Genomic DNA, 15312 nt, shown 5'->3' with positions numbered 1-15312 from the left:
TCAGAAACAAACTGGGTCTCCATGTATCAAACATCGAGATATTGCAAAAAAAAAAAAAAAAAAAAGCAGAACACCAGAAGATTAAATAGTCAAGCTAAAAGCCTCAACAATGAGCTCTCCATCCATTTTGTCCCATTGTGAGCTCAGAGCTGTATAAATAATGAAGCTGATATAAAGCTGCATCACAAACCGATGGTGAACTAAGACCGGGTCAGACAAAGGGAAGCGAGCTAAGCAGTGCAATCATTCAGCAACAGCAAATACTGCACATACAGGCAACAAAAACTTTAAGACTCTTTACATTAACACTGTCGTCTCCTGTCGACCCCGTTATGACATTCCAGTGGTACGTCTCTTTTCACGTTGCATAGCTGACACAAAACATTTCAAAAACTCTTCACATGGAGTAAAGTAAGCTAAAATCCAATAACCGTTTGCTCGCACAGACTACTAGAAGAACACGATCAGCACAGGTTGTTTGAAAGTTGTGTTTCTTTAACACAGCACTATTTGGTCCATGAATGTCAATCTGTTGTTTTCATTGTACTAAATCTACAGTATATGTTAGCATAGATTAGATTTACTATTCAGTCTCTGATATGACGTTTCATTCACCCTTATTTTGTTCTAAACCTTTGATTTTATCAATGACATTTTTATAAGGATGTGTTTTTTTTTTTCTGCTGACAATATCATACATCACAGTTAAACGGGTGTATTGTCCAAAAATGAAAAAGGGCAGTTTTGAGGTACATGTGATGCTTCTTCTCCACTTCAACATTTCCACAGAAGCAAAATCAGACCTTCTGCTTGTTTTGGAAGTCCTTTACCCTCCGGGGCGTCTCACTGGTAGCTGTCCTGATAGTCCCCGTTCCCGTAATGTTCCTCCTCCTCTTGCATGGTCACCCCTCTCTTCTTTTTCCAGGCCTGTTTTCGACCGGAAGAATTGTCCGTTGTTCCGTAACTCTTTTTGGAAGCCACCAGGTTGTCGGTGTTGAGCTCCGACTCTTCGGCCAGCTCGTCCTCATCGATGATGCCACATTTGTCCTCGCTCGTGCTCTCGGGGTTGGCCCACTCCTGCTGCTCTCCCGAAGCAAAGATAGCGTAGAAGATGACCCCTGAGTAATGCACCATGGAAGCAATGACAAAGACATTCTGCCACTCCAGACGAGTCTGTGGGGACATGAAGAGAGTCAATGAATTTCCTGTCGGAGGCAGACTTACTTCAGGGATGTAGCACTGAGGTACTCCTATAAATCCACTGCCTTACTCATGGCTCTGGAAATGTTACAACTGCTGTGTGTAATCAATTTTACAGTGCTATAAATTATTAACACTGGCCTTTGATAGGTGCAAGATTACATACAGCCTCTCAAATGGATTTAAAAAAAGCATACCTGCACCAGAAAAGAAAACTACAGATAGGGTTACTGTGACTAAGTTTCCTGTAGGATTTTATATATATATTACAGAGCAGGAGTACCATAGCAATTAGTATTCAGTTACTTAAAAAAAGAGCCAGATATTTGAGCTTAACTATGAGTGAAATAAACAGCAACAGTCTAAACACAACATACCTTGTGTTTAGTCAAAGCTCCAACGATTAGGGGACACACCATTCCAGACAGCGTTCCTACTCCGTTAGAAATGCCCATCAGGATGCTGGCATAGCGAGGAGCAATGTCCAGGTGATTAACATTAAAACCTGAAGACGCAGCACAAACAGGAGCGTTTGATTATTTATACTGCAACACAATAGTACAATAAATTCTCATGATTATTTTTTGGGAGCGAGTGCTTTTGAACGTTTTGTAATAGTGAGCTCAGTTTAGAGCCACATGCACGCTTACATTTTTTGGTTGCCTTGACAACAATCTATAAAATATTCAGTAGAAGCACCTCTGTGAAGGCTTGGCGAGCTAATGAATGTATACTGCATCGCACCCAAAGGAGGAGATAGTGTATTTCACTTTTTAGACCAAAAAAAAAAAAAAGGCTTATATGTAACATCCCGATGTCTGTTGTTTTTTGCTTCATGCTGACAGTCAAGCTTAAAGTCTTATGGCATGGACGCACCAAACCGTCATCAAAGAGCTAAAACTTAAGGCCGACTGTGGCATCGACTCAGGTTGCCTGTGTCTGGACCAAAAACTTGGACTTCAAGTCACACATAGTAGGTCACAGTCAATCAGAGTGATCTCTCTCACCGACTTGGACCAACAACAGACAGAGGTCTAGTGTCACAAAAACAAATGTTTCTGTGGTAATACCTGATATGGCAAATCCGCTGAAGCCTACAGCCAGCACAAGGAAGGAAATGGCGACCCCTCGAGTGTGAGAAAACCCAACGACCAGCAGCAGAGTAGCCTCCATGCCGAATCCTGTGACAAAACAGCATGTGCATTATAAAACTCTGTAAACATCCACTTTATTTTCAATGTAAGTAAAAGATACAGGTACATCAGATTCAGTACAAGAAAAGTAATAGGGGGCCATCTCTAAAGTGAGGCAGCGTTCATAGACTTCCTTGTTACAATGTCCTTCTTTACAGCAGAAATAAACATGTTTCCTGTCTGGTGCACCAAATGTTTTTGGTCTCGATAGCTAATTTCCTCATTCGTGACAGATATACAGGGGTGGATTCTTTTATAACTCAGTCAATTTAAATTATATCACAGGGCTACTTTGAGTGACAGGTGTGCAGAGTTGGCTCCACCTCTTTGCGAATTTGTAGGTGGAGTCAGGCACTGGCAGGATGGAAACAACCAACGACACCAACTTTGACCTTCAAAACCAAGCTGTAGAAGAAGCCATAGACAAAGCCTTCGCTTGGTGTATTCATATCTTGTCGATGTTAACTTTGATAAGGGGCGTTCACAAGTTGTGATGTGTTTTTTTTTGTTTGTTTTTTAATGGTATTTGAAGTGAATGGTAAGTTAGTATGGCGTTAGTTTAGTTAAAGGTTACTTTGTGGTTTTATAACATGTATAAGTAAGCCTCATGTTTTTGTTATGCCTTTACATTTCCTACAATAAATCACCTGGTTGTTAGCTTGCTGACTGTTTGCCTTGGTGGGTTTCAGATGCCAACAGTTGCACAGCTTTGTTCTCACGACTTATGGTTGATGTTACCCTTTGAACACCGAGCATTTTGTGTACACGACTTCCCATGTCGTAACCACAAGTTCAAAGGCAGCATTATATAGTCAATGCTCAGTATCAACAAGTATGTAGTTCACATTGCACCTGTTAAGATAAAGAATGGCTAGACGTGTTTATACAGACGTACCTCCGCAGTTCATGAGTTTCCTCACATTTGTAGTCGACATGATTTTGTTAGTGCGTAAGTAGTCGGCCAGCTGTCCTCCAATAGGAACTACAATTGTCATCACCATGTGTGGGACAGCAGACAGGATCCCCACCTGTAAGTAGTTCACATATTCAGGAAGAGATGCAATACATCAGAGCAAACAAGAAGAATCTGTGTACATGGACATTTGCCAACTTATTGTGAAAACGGCAGGCCAACCTTGCTGATGGGGAAGCCAAACACTTCCTCAAAGTATGCCGGCTGGCTGATGAGGAGCAGGTAGAAAGTCCAGCTGCGGCAGAAGTTGGCCACGATGATTGCGTAGACAGGCATGGAGGTAAAGAAACGACGCCATGGGGCCTTGAATTTCTGTGATTGGAGGACAGAATTCAGTTTATGCTGTCTGTGTGTGTGTGTGTGTGTGTGTGTGTGTGTGTGTGTGTGTGTGTGTGTGTTGGGATTTTTTGTGAAACCACTTGCATTCCCAGACATCAACAATACAGCGTACATACACACCTCAGTCACGCTCAGTTGGTGGAGGTTTTCACCAATGGTGAACTCGATGTACGTCCTCTCCTCGTCTGTGATTGTGGGATGTTCTGCAGGACTTCCATAAGCCAAAAGGAGCCACATGATGTACCATAGGATCCCAAAAACACCTTGCCATGAAAAGATAACAACGAGTGAATGTGATCCTTTGTACACAGACATGTCGAGATGTTAATCTTTGTAGTGAAGGCTTTGTAAAGTATGAAAGTGAAGCTTGAGTGCAGGACAGATTAATTAAACCATGCCCAGACCTTCTCTCGACCACAAGAATTTTCATTATTAAAAATGAAACCAGTATGAGTCACAGACCCCAGACAGGAAAATGTTAATTTACATCAATAAATCACGAGATTATATCGCATCAGGACCAGAGTAGGGTTTTATTAAAACATGTTTGCCAAAGAATTAATTTTATGTGAGCATTAATCGTTTTAATCAAAACTCAAAAGCAATTCAGATAACGCTTATTGTGCAAGCAAAGTACAACAGCCAGAGAGCAGCGTGGCGGCCAAAGGATTATGAACATCCCTCTTATGTGTGTTTAATGACTCCGCACCTGGAGGACATCATTTCTGGTTCAACTGTGTTCTGTGTTCTCTAATAATGATAATAATTTGTAAATTGAGTTCACGAACATTTGATATTCTAATAACTTATTGAGTTTATTGGTCCATTTGAGGGACTTTATGATTATTAATGAACTAAAATTATTAAAAAGTGTCCTAGATGATAAACCACAACCAGAGTACTTTTTATAATCCATCATCAGCCTCTTATTAATGTCTTAAAATGTTTTTTATAAATGAATTATTAACTATTGAACAATGTAGAAAATGTGAATCAGTATCAAATGTGAATCAGTGTCAAACCATTTTTTTTAGATCATTCTTAAAATAAAACCATCAGGAATTTTATATTTTCTAAGTGTAAAAGACATTCTGCGTCTTTATGCAAATATATTTTGCACTTTCACACTGTGTGTGATCAAAATGCTCTGTCAAACATCAGCCTTACCATAAATATAGAAGACTGAAGGCCAGCCAACGTACTGAACAAGGATTCCTGCTAAAGGCATGGCGATCACTGCTCCTGCGTAGGATCCTGGGAACAATGGGGTGTCTTAAATCAGTGTCAATAGGCAATAAGGCTGGATCTCAGTATATTTAACCATCATAAAATATGGTGTGTGTTGTTTCCTTTTCTCTTTTTCACAAGTTTGAATAATACACACAACTGAATAGATATTTTAACTTAACGTGCAGCGACCTTTAATGGAACAAAAACCACTCTGCACCGTGAAAAAGTCTTAATACGAACAAACACATCAAAGAAACACATTAGTTTCATTGAATGCTGTCAAAATGAGTCATTAGCACTGCCATTACAGACAGGGTGTTTTAGCGTGTTTTCTATTATGTGACAGATTCATGAACGCCGCTGTTTTGAATGGAGCATGGAGCGAGAGAGTGCATTTGGACTGTAAGCAATGTGACACTTCATTTAGGTGAATAGAGGGAGAAGCTCCTTCAGACTGCGCAGGTGAGCTGTGTTCATTTACAGACAATGTCAAGAGGGTTTTGATGCACGGGTTGTCATGGTACCAATTAAAGAGCCACATGGTTATTTCAATTTCAAAAATAAGCTCTCTCGCATCCATTTACTGAGCCGCGTTGACTTGTGGGGTTGCGTGAACTGCACAAACAGGTTTGTATCAGTGAGGAGCTCTACGTTTGTCGTCAGTTTTTGGGTAGATGGTCGAGCATTTCGATCTGAGGAAGCAGAGGAGTCACTCACCACAGAATGATGTGGTGGCCAGTCGACTCCGTTCAAGCGGTGGCGCCCATTTTGACCACATCCCATGGCATGCTGGGTAAGTGACACCCTGATGGGGACATAGTGTGGAAGAAGACAGGCTTGAGGAAAAACTTGGGATTCATCTGACAAAGTAGAAATGCTAACTTGACATTTTGGGAAACACATTTATATTTTTTCTTTCTGTACGTTAAATATGGAGCTACAGTCAGCAACTGCTTAGCCTAACCTTGGTTCCTGGAAAGATTATTAATCTACCTAACACCTGCCTAATATTGTGTAGGTCTCCCTTGTGCCTCCAAAACTGTTGTGACTCATCAGAGAATGGACATGGGCCTTCTGAGGGTGTCCTTTGGTGTCTGGTAACAGAATGTTGTTAGTGGGGGCCTTTGGGTCCTATGGGTTGAGGGGAGGGACCTCTGTGGATCAGGCTTGTTCCAGTGCATCCCTCAGATGCACTCAATATGGAGGCTAGATCAACACCTTGTGCTGTTTCTCATGTTTTTCAAGTCGCTCCTAAACCGTTTTTGTGTGTGTGTCTGTGTCAGGCTGCATCCTGCTGGGGATGGCTGCTGCCATCAAGGAGTGTCATTGCTACGGGGTGAGGGTGCCTGGTCTGGTCTAGGTGGGTGGTACACGTCTAAGTAACATCCACATGAATGCCAGGTCCAAAAGTTTCCCAGCAGAATTAGTATTGCATTATCACAAGATGGTCAATGTTATTTACTTCTCCTCTCAGTGGTTTTAATGTTGTGGCTGATCTTGGTTACTAAATTTGTACACAAAAAGGGAAAACTGTGCCTTTAGTAATTTTTTTTGCCATTGCCGGTCACACATGAATGATTTTACACTTAACAAACTTATAATTTTGTTACCTCCAGAGAGGGGCTAGGCTAGTGCTGACCCCCTGGTATCAATCTTGCCATTTGGCTTACTGTGTCTCTCAGAACAAAAAATAAATAAAAAATAAAGCCAATTTTCACAAAATCTAAAATGATTCCCATTCAGAGGACTCCTACCTCCACCAAGCCCTGCAGTATGCGTACAAACATCACGCAGCCATAGTGCACCCGCGCTGCTGATGGGATGAACATATTCAGCAAGGATGTCAGGAAAATGGCCGCTCCGAACACCCTGTGGAGAAACCAGAAGGTCATCGTCCATCTAACATATCTATCTGAATCACCATACACTTCTTCACCACAACCTCGAGGCCTTTAGCCTAGCTTAGCAAGTCACATAAACGACTGGCTCTGATAAATGGTGGCTAAAAACTTAATTTTAGCATAAGATGAAAATAAATACACAAATTAGTTGACTGATAAGGTTTTTTAACCATCGACATGTGTTGGAAAATGGATTGTGTTTTAGCATAAACTGTAAATAAAGATGGACGGAGGAACAGCTCCTCAAAAGTGAAGCTAAAGCAAGTAGAGCTCCCCCTGGTGTCTGGGTGCAGTATAGATCATAAGCTCCACCCCTTCCATGTTAGTGGAGGCAAACTAAAACACTAAAACACACGTCAAATAAAAAATAATTAAGGATGATTTCTGTCATTTATGGTATGTAATATAATACTGATGTATATAAGAGTGTCCATTTTTCTGATATGTTTTGTTTTAGTTAGTTACGTGTCGCTATAGAAACAGAATGTGACATCATGATGACTACAAGTTGCCATGCCAACTGTGAGAGTTGGAAATAAATAAACAAATAATTACAGTGTATTATCGAACATTTCCTTGTAACTGGTGGAGGTAGAGCAGTATTAGTTAAATGAAAAGGTGAGTGAGTCTGCGGAAGTGTGGGCGAGCCATGGATAAGATGGCGTCGCCCTTGTACCCGGGAAAATAGCATCAGTTTGGCCAATGCAAGGAAGAGGGGATGCAATATCCATATATTTTTTTAGGCTAAGCATTCAGACTGCTGTTGATTTCATTTAACTATTTTCCAAATACATCAAACTGTTTCTTTAAATTCTTTTTCTGGAGAATGTAATTAGTCAATGAAATCAGAACTTGTGTTCAATGTATGTGAATTAATTGCAAATAACTGCTGTATATAATTAACTCTATGCCTTGTCCTACTTATCTATTTATCATTCTACTTATCTATCTAACCTAAATAATATAGACATTTTAGAAAATGACTAAATGATTCCTAAAATAATAGCTCAACAGCTTGACAGTTGTATTTTGTGCTATTGTCTAGATCTGTCTGCAGCAGGTAAAGACACAACAAGCACATGCCACCCACTGTCTGAAAGCTATTGTGGATGTCTAATATTGGCAGGCAGCATATCTCCAAACATCTGACGGCCGAAGCGTCTCAGTCAGCCTCATAATCACGCCTCTGCCTTTCACAGACTCAGATAAAGACATCCCATTCAAGCCCCAAGTTTCTGCCTCATCGCAACGGTGCTGCCGAGCTCCCTCCTGTTTTCTACTTCACTTCGTCTCCCCGTCCTTCTCTTTTTCCAAAACAGCGTGTAAGTGACACTTGTAATATTCCAGTGGCTGGTGTTTCAGAAAGAAATCAGAGGCAGGATCTTTCATTATTAACTCTGTCAGTGACGTGTCCTCTTTTCCTGTGAAGCTTTTATTACAGGACTGCTATCTGGTCCATCAGCTACCGCTCAGCACACCGTACTGCTTTAACCCTTTAACTGCACAGGCTCAGGAGGCGCACCCCCTGAAACTTTATTTATTTATTTTAATATTCCGTGTGATCCTTTCTTAACGTGACCCTAATAATAATCCTCGGCATATAAAACCCCAAAACCATCATCTGTGGCTTCACATCTCACTTAGCATGTAACTTTCAACATATTCTCTCGTTATTAACCTCATCCATTTGGCTCCAGTGCTGATTAATCTAATGATTAATTAAAGACTGAAGTGTTACCATCAAAACTACAAATGGTCATGAAGTCAGTAAGTGCATCTGACCTGTTGGCAGACAGCTTGTTGGAGATGAAACCACCAGGGATTTGAGTCACGATGTAGCCCCAGAAGAAGGAGCCGTGGATCAGTCCCACTGTCTCTGGGTTCCAGTTAAACTGGGCTTTCTGGATAGGGGCAAACAAGTGGATTTTAAAATCTGAAACTATTAGTTATTAAAAAAAAAGATCATTCTCTTAAAATGCAATGCTTCCCTGCTCCTACTGCTTTTGAACTGTCTTTTATCATTTACTGTTATTCTATCACAGGAATTGCTGTTTAATACATCTGGCAATACTGCAGATACATCCCAAACACAGCCAATTAAACTAGTGTACCTCATGATCGTAAAACAGTCTACCTGAAGCACTGGAGTCCCATTAATATAGACGGTGTTGTTGTTCACCATCTCTACAATAGCCACACCGAGGTTGCATCGAATGCCAAAGGAGATGCAGAAGCCCAGGCCACTGAGGATGGCGATGATATAGCGCTTAGGCAGGCCACCACAGCTGCAGTCCAGCAGCGGGACAGGACGTGGAGCTGACGCCACTGGGCGCCCATCCTCTGTCAGTTCGATGTTGTCCTCTTCTTCCACATTGCTACCATCTATTTTCCTAAGGATGCATGTAGTAGTTGTAAGAGTTCAGCTTAAAAAATAAAATAAATAAAAAATCAACAAAAGTGCGGAAAATACAACGTTAACAAAGCAACGGCCTGTAGAAGAAGCATGAACAAAGGTCACTGAACTGTGGCTATCAGGTTGCTTTCAGGTGTATCACCCTCCACACTTCTTCCACTTCCCAGAATCCACCTCTTTCTCTCATCTCCTTGCAAAAGATCTGTTTTGTGCTGCTGTTCAAGACATTAACAGGAAACTATAATCAATTTTAATTATACGTGTATGTGTCCTGTCATATTGTTATATGTTCTATGGAACAGTACAATAAAGAATTATAGTATTAGTCCATGTTAGCTCAAGAATTATCAATTTAAAACAGACGTGTCACTTGTATGATAGTAGAATAACAGGTGCAGAAAAGCAGAACATTAATAGAAGTCAAACACTGGTGCAACAGGGTTGAAAGTATCTGATCAGGTTGGTTGAGAGTCAAAAAATTTGTTGTCACATACATAATTTAAAGCATTTACCAATCCAAAGTTAATTAGTGTTTTATACCTGAGTATTGTTTTTATATTTGGCTATTGTTTTAGAATTACTACCGTGTTTGCTGGAATGAGATCCTGCTCAGCGTCAGGTAATTAACACCATAAAATATATAATGAAAAGCGTAATTTACTCACTAATTCTGTGTTTTTCTGTTTGAAAAATCTCTTTTATCTTTTTTTCTATGAACATTTACACTACACGCAAAGGTAATTTTACAGGAAATTGCCTACTTAGTATTTTATCTCTTAAAATGACTTCAGCGTTTCTTATATATATGGAGGCTCCCCCGCCACACACGCCGTCTGTGAAATATGTATCAGATATGAAATATGTATCCGTGTCTGAAAATAAAATCTGTGATTACATCACTGGCATTGCTCGGCAAGCACAAGAATCAAATATTTATTTATCGCCGGGATCTCGGAGAACACGCCGAGCTTATTGTGCTCGATGACAGCGTCTCCTTGTTCCTCTGACAGCAGGCGTTTTAGTCCTCTTAGATCAGCAGCCTTACAAAGTTGCTCCAAAAATAATATCACAAACACATTATGTGGAGGATGTGTCAGAAGACTGGGCTTCTTCAATGCAGCCCAACAACATCTACAGACTGGATCAGCCTCACCTTTGTAGTTTTCCTAGAGAGTCCCCTACTGTGTTCTTCACTTCCTCCTTCCCAGGTTTAAGCACCTGCTCCTTCAAACCAGCTAAACCAAAAGGCATTTTTCTCTCAGTCTTATTTTCTCCTCTTGAGTCCCCAAAAGGTGTCTAGACACCTCACTGGCACACTCTGGTATGAGAAAGGACACAAAAAACTACTAGACGCTGTTCCTCATCCTTCCTAAGTTTGTAGCACTGGGGATTGGCTCCACCTTTCAATGGCGCCAAAGGTCCCTCAGACTTTTCTCCTCCACTTCTCAGAGAGGAATCAGTAAAGAAGTGGAGGGGAGGGTGATGTTAAAGTATCCTCCAGTGTCCAAGGCACCATTCAGTCAGAGCCTCTAGATTGTTTAATCCCTAAAAGATCCATCCACGACTGCATGATAAGGGAAGAGCAAATGGAGGTGTAGAATCCAGTTTTTAGTCTCTAGTCATTGTGATCCCACCTTTGTCTGTGCAGCTGCACCGAATGAGCCGCTTAGATCTCCTCTCCATCTCATAACTCATCCATTCCTAGAGAGGAGGGGCAGGTGTGGCTGGCTTTCCAAAACCCAGCCCCTCGCTTTTACACATCATCATCTTCATCATATTCGCAGCACCGCCCCTTTACTTCATTAGGTTCATCTGATAGCAGCCCAGTGGACTATTAAATATACATGAGCTTGACAAGTTGCATTGAAGGGAGACGGGAGTAGCTGGGCTGCGGCGGTTTAGAATGGGAGCAGGTGAAACCTAAGACAGAGCCATCGAGTTCCAGGTTTACACTCGGCGTCCTCTGCCAGCTTTACTATGTCCGCTCTCTACATTTTCTGAATTTATGAAGGAGTGATGGAACCATAACTGCTCCAAAAAAGTGGAACACCAATTCTCTGAACATCTGACGCTGATGGGCATTTCCCCTTGCAGGTTATTAAATATGCAGCATTTTCAAGCATAGAAGCTGAGATTTTAAAATGTAAACAGATAACTGAATGGTGTTGGCCAATGTTAGTGGTGGTCTGCTGCAGCTCAGGGTGGTGTTGGTACACTGGCTGTTTATGTAAGGTTCTTCATCACATGAATCATGGATAGACTGGTGGTTCAATGCATGCCCCTGTGTGACCCATTACTGCAGTTCCCAGTGATTTGGGGCAGATTTGTGGTAGCAAGCATTGTTAATTTCATCTGAATAAGGATTTAAAAGGTAACTGAGGCTTTATAGAGGGGCCTTCAATAATCAACAGCAAATCCCAAATGTGCTGCACAACTGACATTCTGTGTATTCCACTTGATTATGAAGGACACCGTGAGCAAACCCTCCCATTTCTAGTCTTGTCTGCCATCTAGTGTTAGAATGAGTAAGTGGCACACTTGTGTTTGTGAGATTCTGCAGACACAGGTCATAGATTCATTCATTTTCTGTAACCCCTTATCCTCCAGATGGGGGTGGGGAGTGGGGGTGGGGGTGGGGGTGGGGGTGGGGGGGCTATCCCACCTGATCCCCAGAGAGACAGACATGCAAACTCCACACAGAAAGACCCCAGTCGGCAGATGGATTCAAACAAACCGAGAACCCTCCTCCTGTGAAGAAGAAGTAGCCACCACGGCACTGTGCCGCCCCAGGTGGTATTTAATAATTTTAATAAATCTCTAATAGGCATACATCCAGAACCTGGTGAATAGACAATGGTTTACTGTCCTCCAGTTAAACTAATTTATAAAAATAAAAACATTATAAACTCACAAATATCCTCGTTGCGTTATAGGAAGCCCAAAATGTAGTTACCTGAACAAATTAAAACAAATATTAAGGTAGATCTTCAATATGCATCACCTACTACTCCTCTATTGCTGTATGCACACTGACTTCAAACTTCTGTCTTTATCAGAGATCGCTGGATTAATAAACCCATTTAGACATGAATAATGAATATGAAAAGAAAATATTTTGGCTCAAAATAAGAGCATCAGGGACAGTGAGACTTATCACTGAAATGCAAATAACCAAATAACATGCTACATAACATCAGATTAATCAGAAATGAATTGAGAATCAAGACTATTCAATCTTACATTGTATATAACAGAATGAACAATAAAAGCTAAGTGTATGAACGTTTTGATATTCAAAACAACCTTCATTTCCAAACAGCAAGTTTGGGGAGTTATTTTGTAAGTATCTTTCTTAAACAGAAACCTGTCCCGCTTAATTTTAAAACTATATAAATCAATATAAAACAATAGAAAGCAGAACATTCCTCTTGTAATAGTGCAATAAGAAAAGTGCAAAAAGTGCTTTGTGGTCTTCCGGTATTTTCTTCGCAACCGACAGTACCTCGACCAATGAGATGAGCGGGATTCCCACTGTCAGCTCATTGGTCACAGAGCAGGAGACTGCCTGGGAATAAGTTTACTGCAAATTTTCATATAAAGCTCTGTTATTCATTAATTCCATTGACATTTTACACAATATTTTAGATTTTCACGGTAATATGGGACAAAGTGCGTCCCGTTTCAGCTCAATACAGTGGGCGCGTACTTTTGTTTCTAAATACGGGACAATTCCGTTTTTCAAGGGACGGTTGGCAACCCTAGTTCTAAGCAACTAAAGGCCTCGCTCACATTGGATAATGTTAATGTTCAGGAATCGACCATTGCCTCTGGGGCGGGACCGTTTGCCATCATTGATGGACTACGTTATTCTGAATTATATCCGCCAATTCTACAGAAAATGTCAGGACATCTGGCTTTGAGTTAAAGCTTAAGAGGAACTGGGTTTTGCAGCAAGACAACAACCCCAAAGCACACAAGTCGTTTTACAAAAGAATAGTTCAACAAGTCAAAGCCCTGACCTTAAGCCAAAAGAAATGTTGTGGACTTGAAGCAGTTCGTGTAAGAAAACCCACCAACATCTCAGAACTGCAGTGGTTCTGTACGGAGGAATGGGCTAGAATTCCTCCAAGCCGCTGTGGATAACCGTTCGGTAATTGCCAGAAACATTTAGCTGCTGTTATTGCTGCACAAGGGGATCACATACTTTTGCAACAAATGATTAATAAATAAAAGCACAAGAACAATATTTCTGTTCATTTGTGTGATTGGGTTTTTATTGTCTACTTTCAGGACAAAAATCTGCTGTTTTTAGTAATTTTTTTGCGAAATGGTAAAAACTCCAGAAGAGTGCAACTTTTAAGTTGCATTTTTGTAAATTTAAATGTGATTAAAACATTATCAGACAAAACAATTCATTTGTTTATTATGCTTTTGTTTATTTATCTTTTTATTTTTTTTACGTCTTTGGACGGTGGAAGGAAGCCGGAGTACCCGGAGAGAACCCACACACACACACACACACACACACACATTCATACATTTACACAATGGAAATCAAACACGGGGTACATACCCCAGAGAATGTAACCACCAGTGCAACTATGGCAGTAGTGGTTTATGAAGAAGAAACTTAAGGGTGGATAGTGTGACAGAAGATAAAGAAGGACAGGAGGAAAAGAGGAAAAGAGAGAATGAAAAGCAAGCTGAGAAACATTAATTCATTCATTCATTCATCTGCTGTAACCACTTATTCCTGTTAAGGGACAACCATTCACACTCACATGCACACCAATTTAGAATCACCAATTAACCTAATGCGCATGTTTTTGGACGGTGGGAGGAAGCCGGAGTACCCGGAGAGAACCCACGCAGACACAGGGAGAACATGCAAACTCCACACAGAAAGGCCCAGTCGGCCCATGGGCTGAGAAACATACCTAGAAAGAAGCAGGTGATACATGTTGAAAGTCACAGTAGGACTCTATCAGGTAGTTTGCACAGTCCCACAGACAACAAGTACTGTTTGGATCACAGTCATTAATCAATGTGGGTGCCAGGAAACCAGAATGAATAAGAGAACCCACAGTAATGGCACCCACGGTCAAGGCCACTGTACATATCCTTTTAGCATAGCGACGCCACACACTTCTGGTCCGAGCCATAAATGAGGAAGTGTCGGCAGGAGTTGTCTCTTCTATCTGAGGTTCTACAGCAGATGTTTCCGATGACAGAAGTTCAGCAACAGGGTTCTCCAGCTGCTGAGTTTCTGCAGCGAGGTTTCCGAGCTGGTGGGAACCAACTGCTGGAATTTCCAAAGGGTCGGAATCTCTGTGTTGCTCAGGTGTAATCTCAAATAAATCATCTCTCTGCTCGGGAGTCTCCTGCTGCGGAGATTCTGCAGCAGAAGTCACCAGCTGCAAAGGTATGGCAACTGTGAAGCTCTCATTGCTCTGCTCCTCGTCCGTCTCCAGCAGGCTCTCAGTTTGTCGAGCCTCCTCCACTTGACATTGAAGATCAGACAAAGCTACCCTCTGCAAAGGTATGGCAACTGTGAAGCTCTCATTGCTCTGCTCCTCAGCCGTCTCCAGCAGGCTCTCAGTTTGTCGAGCCTTCTCCACTTGACGTTGAAGATCAGACAAAGCTACCCTCAGAGCATCAGTCTCTTTTTGCTTTTCATTTCCTTCATTTTCCAATTGGGCAACCTTAGCAAAGAGATTTGTGTTCTGTTCACTCATAACCGATATTTGGTTTTCAAGCTCAAGTACTCTGAGTCCAGACTGAGAACTCACTTCATGGAGTTCATCCTGTAAACTCAGATATTGTTTTTCATATTCATCCTTTTGGGCTCTTTCTGCCTCCACTTGACACTGATGATCATGCAAAGCTGCCCTCAAACCATTAGCCTCTTTTTCCTTTCCATCTACTTCATTTTCCAGTTGGGTGACCTCAGCAAGGAGATTTGCGTTCTGTTCATTCATAACCGATATCTGTTTTTCTAGATATAATACTTTTAGTCCAGCCTCAGAATCCAGTTTATGGAACTCCTCTTGTAAACTCAGATAT

General features: G+C 41.3%; 1 protein-coding gene across 2 annotated transcripts; it reads right to left on the bottom strand.

The window, feature by feature from the left end:
* Positions 1-10500, bottom strand: slc17a8 (solute carrier family 17 member 8; the record flags this gene model as incomplete). 2 transcript variants are annotated; one of them, XM_084554562.1, is made up of 12 exons in its annotated part: positions 1-1173; positions 1578-1705; positions 2271-2381; positions 3289-3421; positions 3529-3678; positions 3826-3968; positions 4873-4959; positions 5653-5740; positions 6690-6804; positions 8619-8737; positions 8971-9226; positions 10403-10500. In XM_084554562.1, the coding sequence occupies 12 exons, from the start codon at positions 10498-10500 to the stop codon at positions 844-846; spliced, it is 1758 nt and encodes a 585-aa protein (XP_084410688.1). In that variant the 3' UTR covers positions 1-843. The 2 variants fall into 2 exon arrangements, with proteins under 2 accessions (XP_084410688.1, XP_084410689.1); XM_084554563.1 differs by having other exon boundaries at positions 3835-3968.
* Positions 10501-15312: the final 4812 nt, after the last annotated feature.

This window comes from Chelon labrosus (genome assembly GCF_963514085.1).
Source record: "Chelon labrosus genome assembly, chromosome: 11".
NCBI lineage: Eukaryota > Metazoa > Chordata > Actinopteri > Mugiliformes > Mugilidae > Chelon > Chelon labrosus.
Note: the sequence above shows the minus strand (reverse complement) of the source record. Positions and strands in the feature narration are given on the sequence as shown.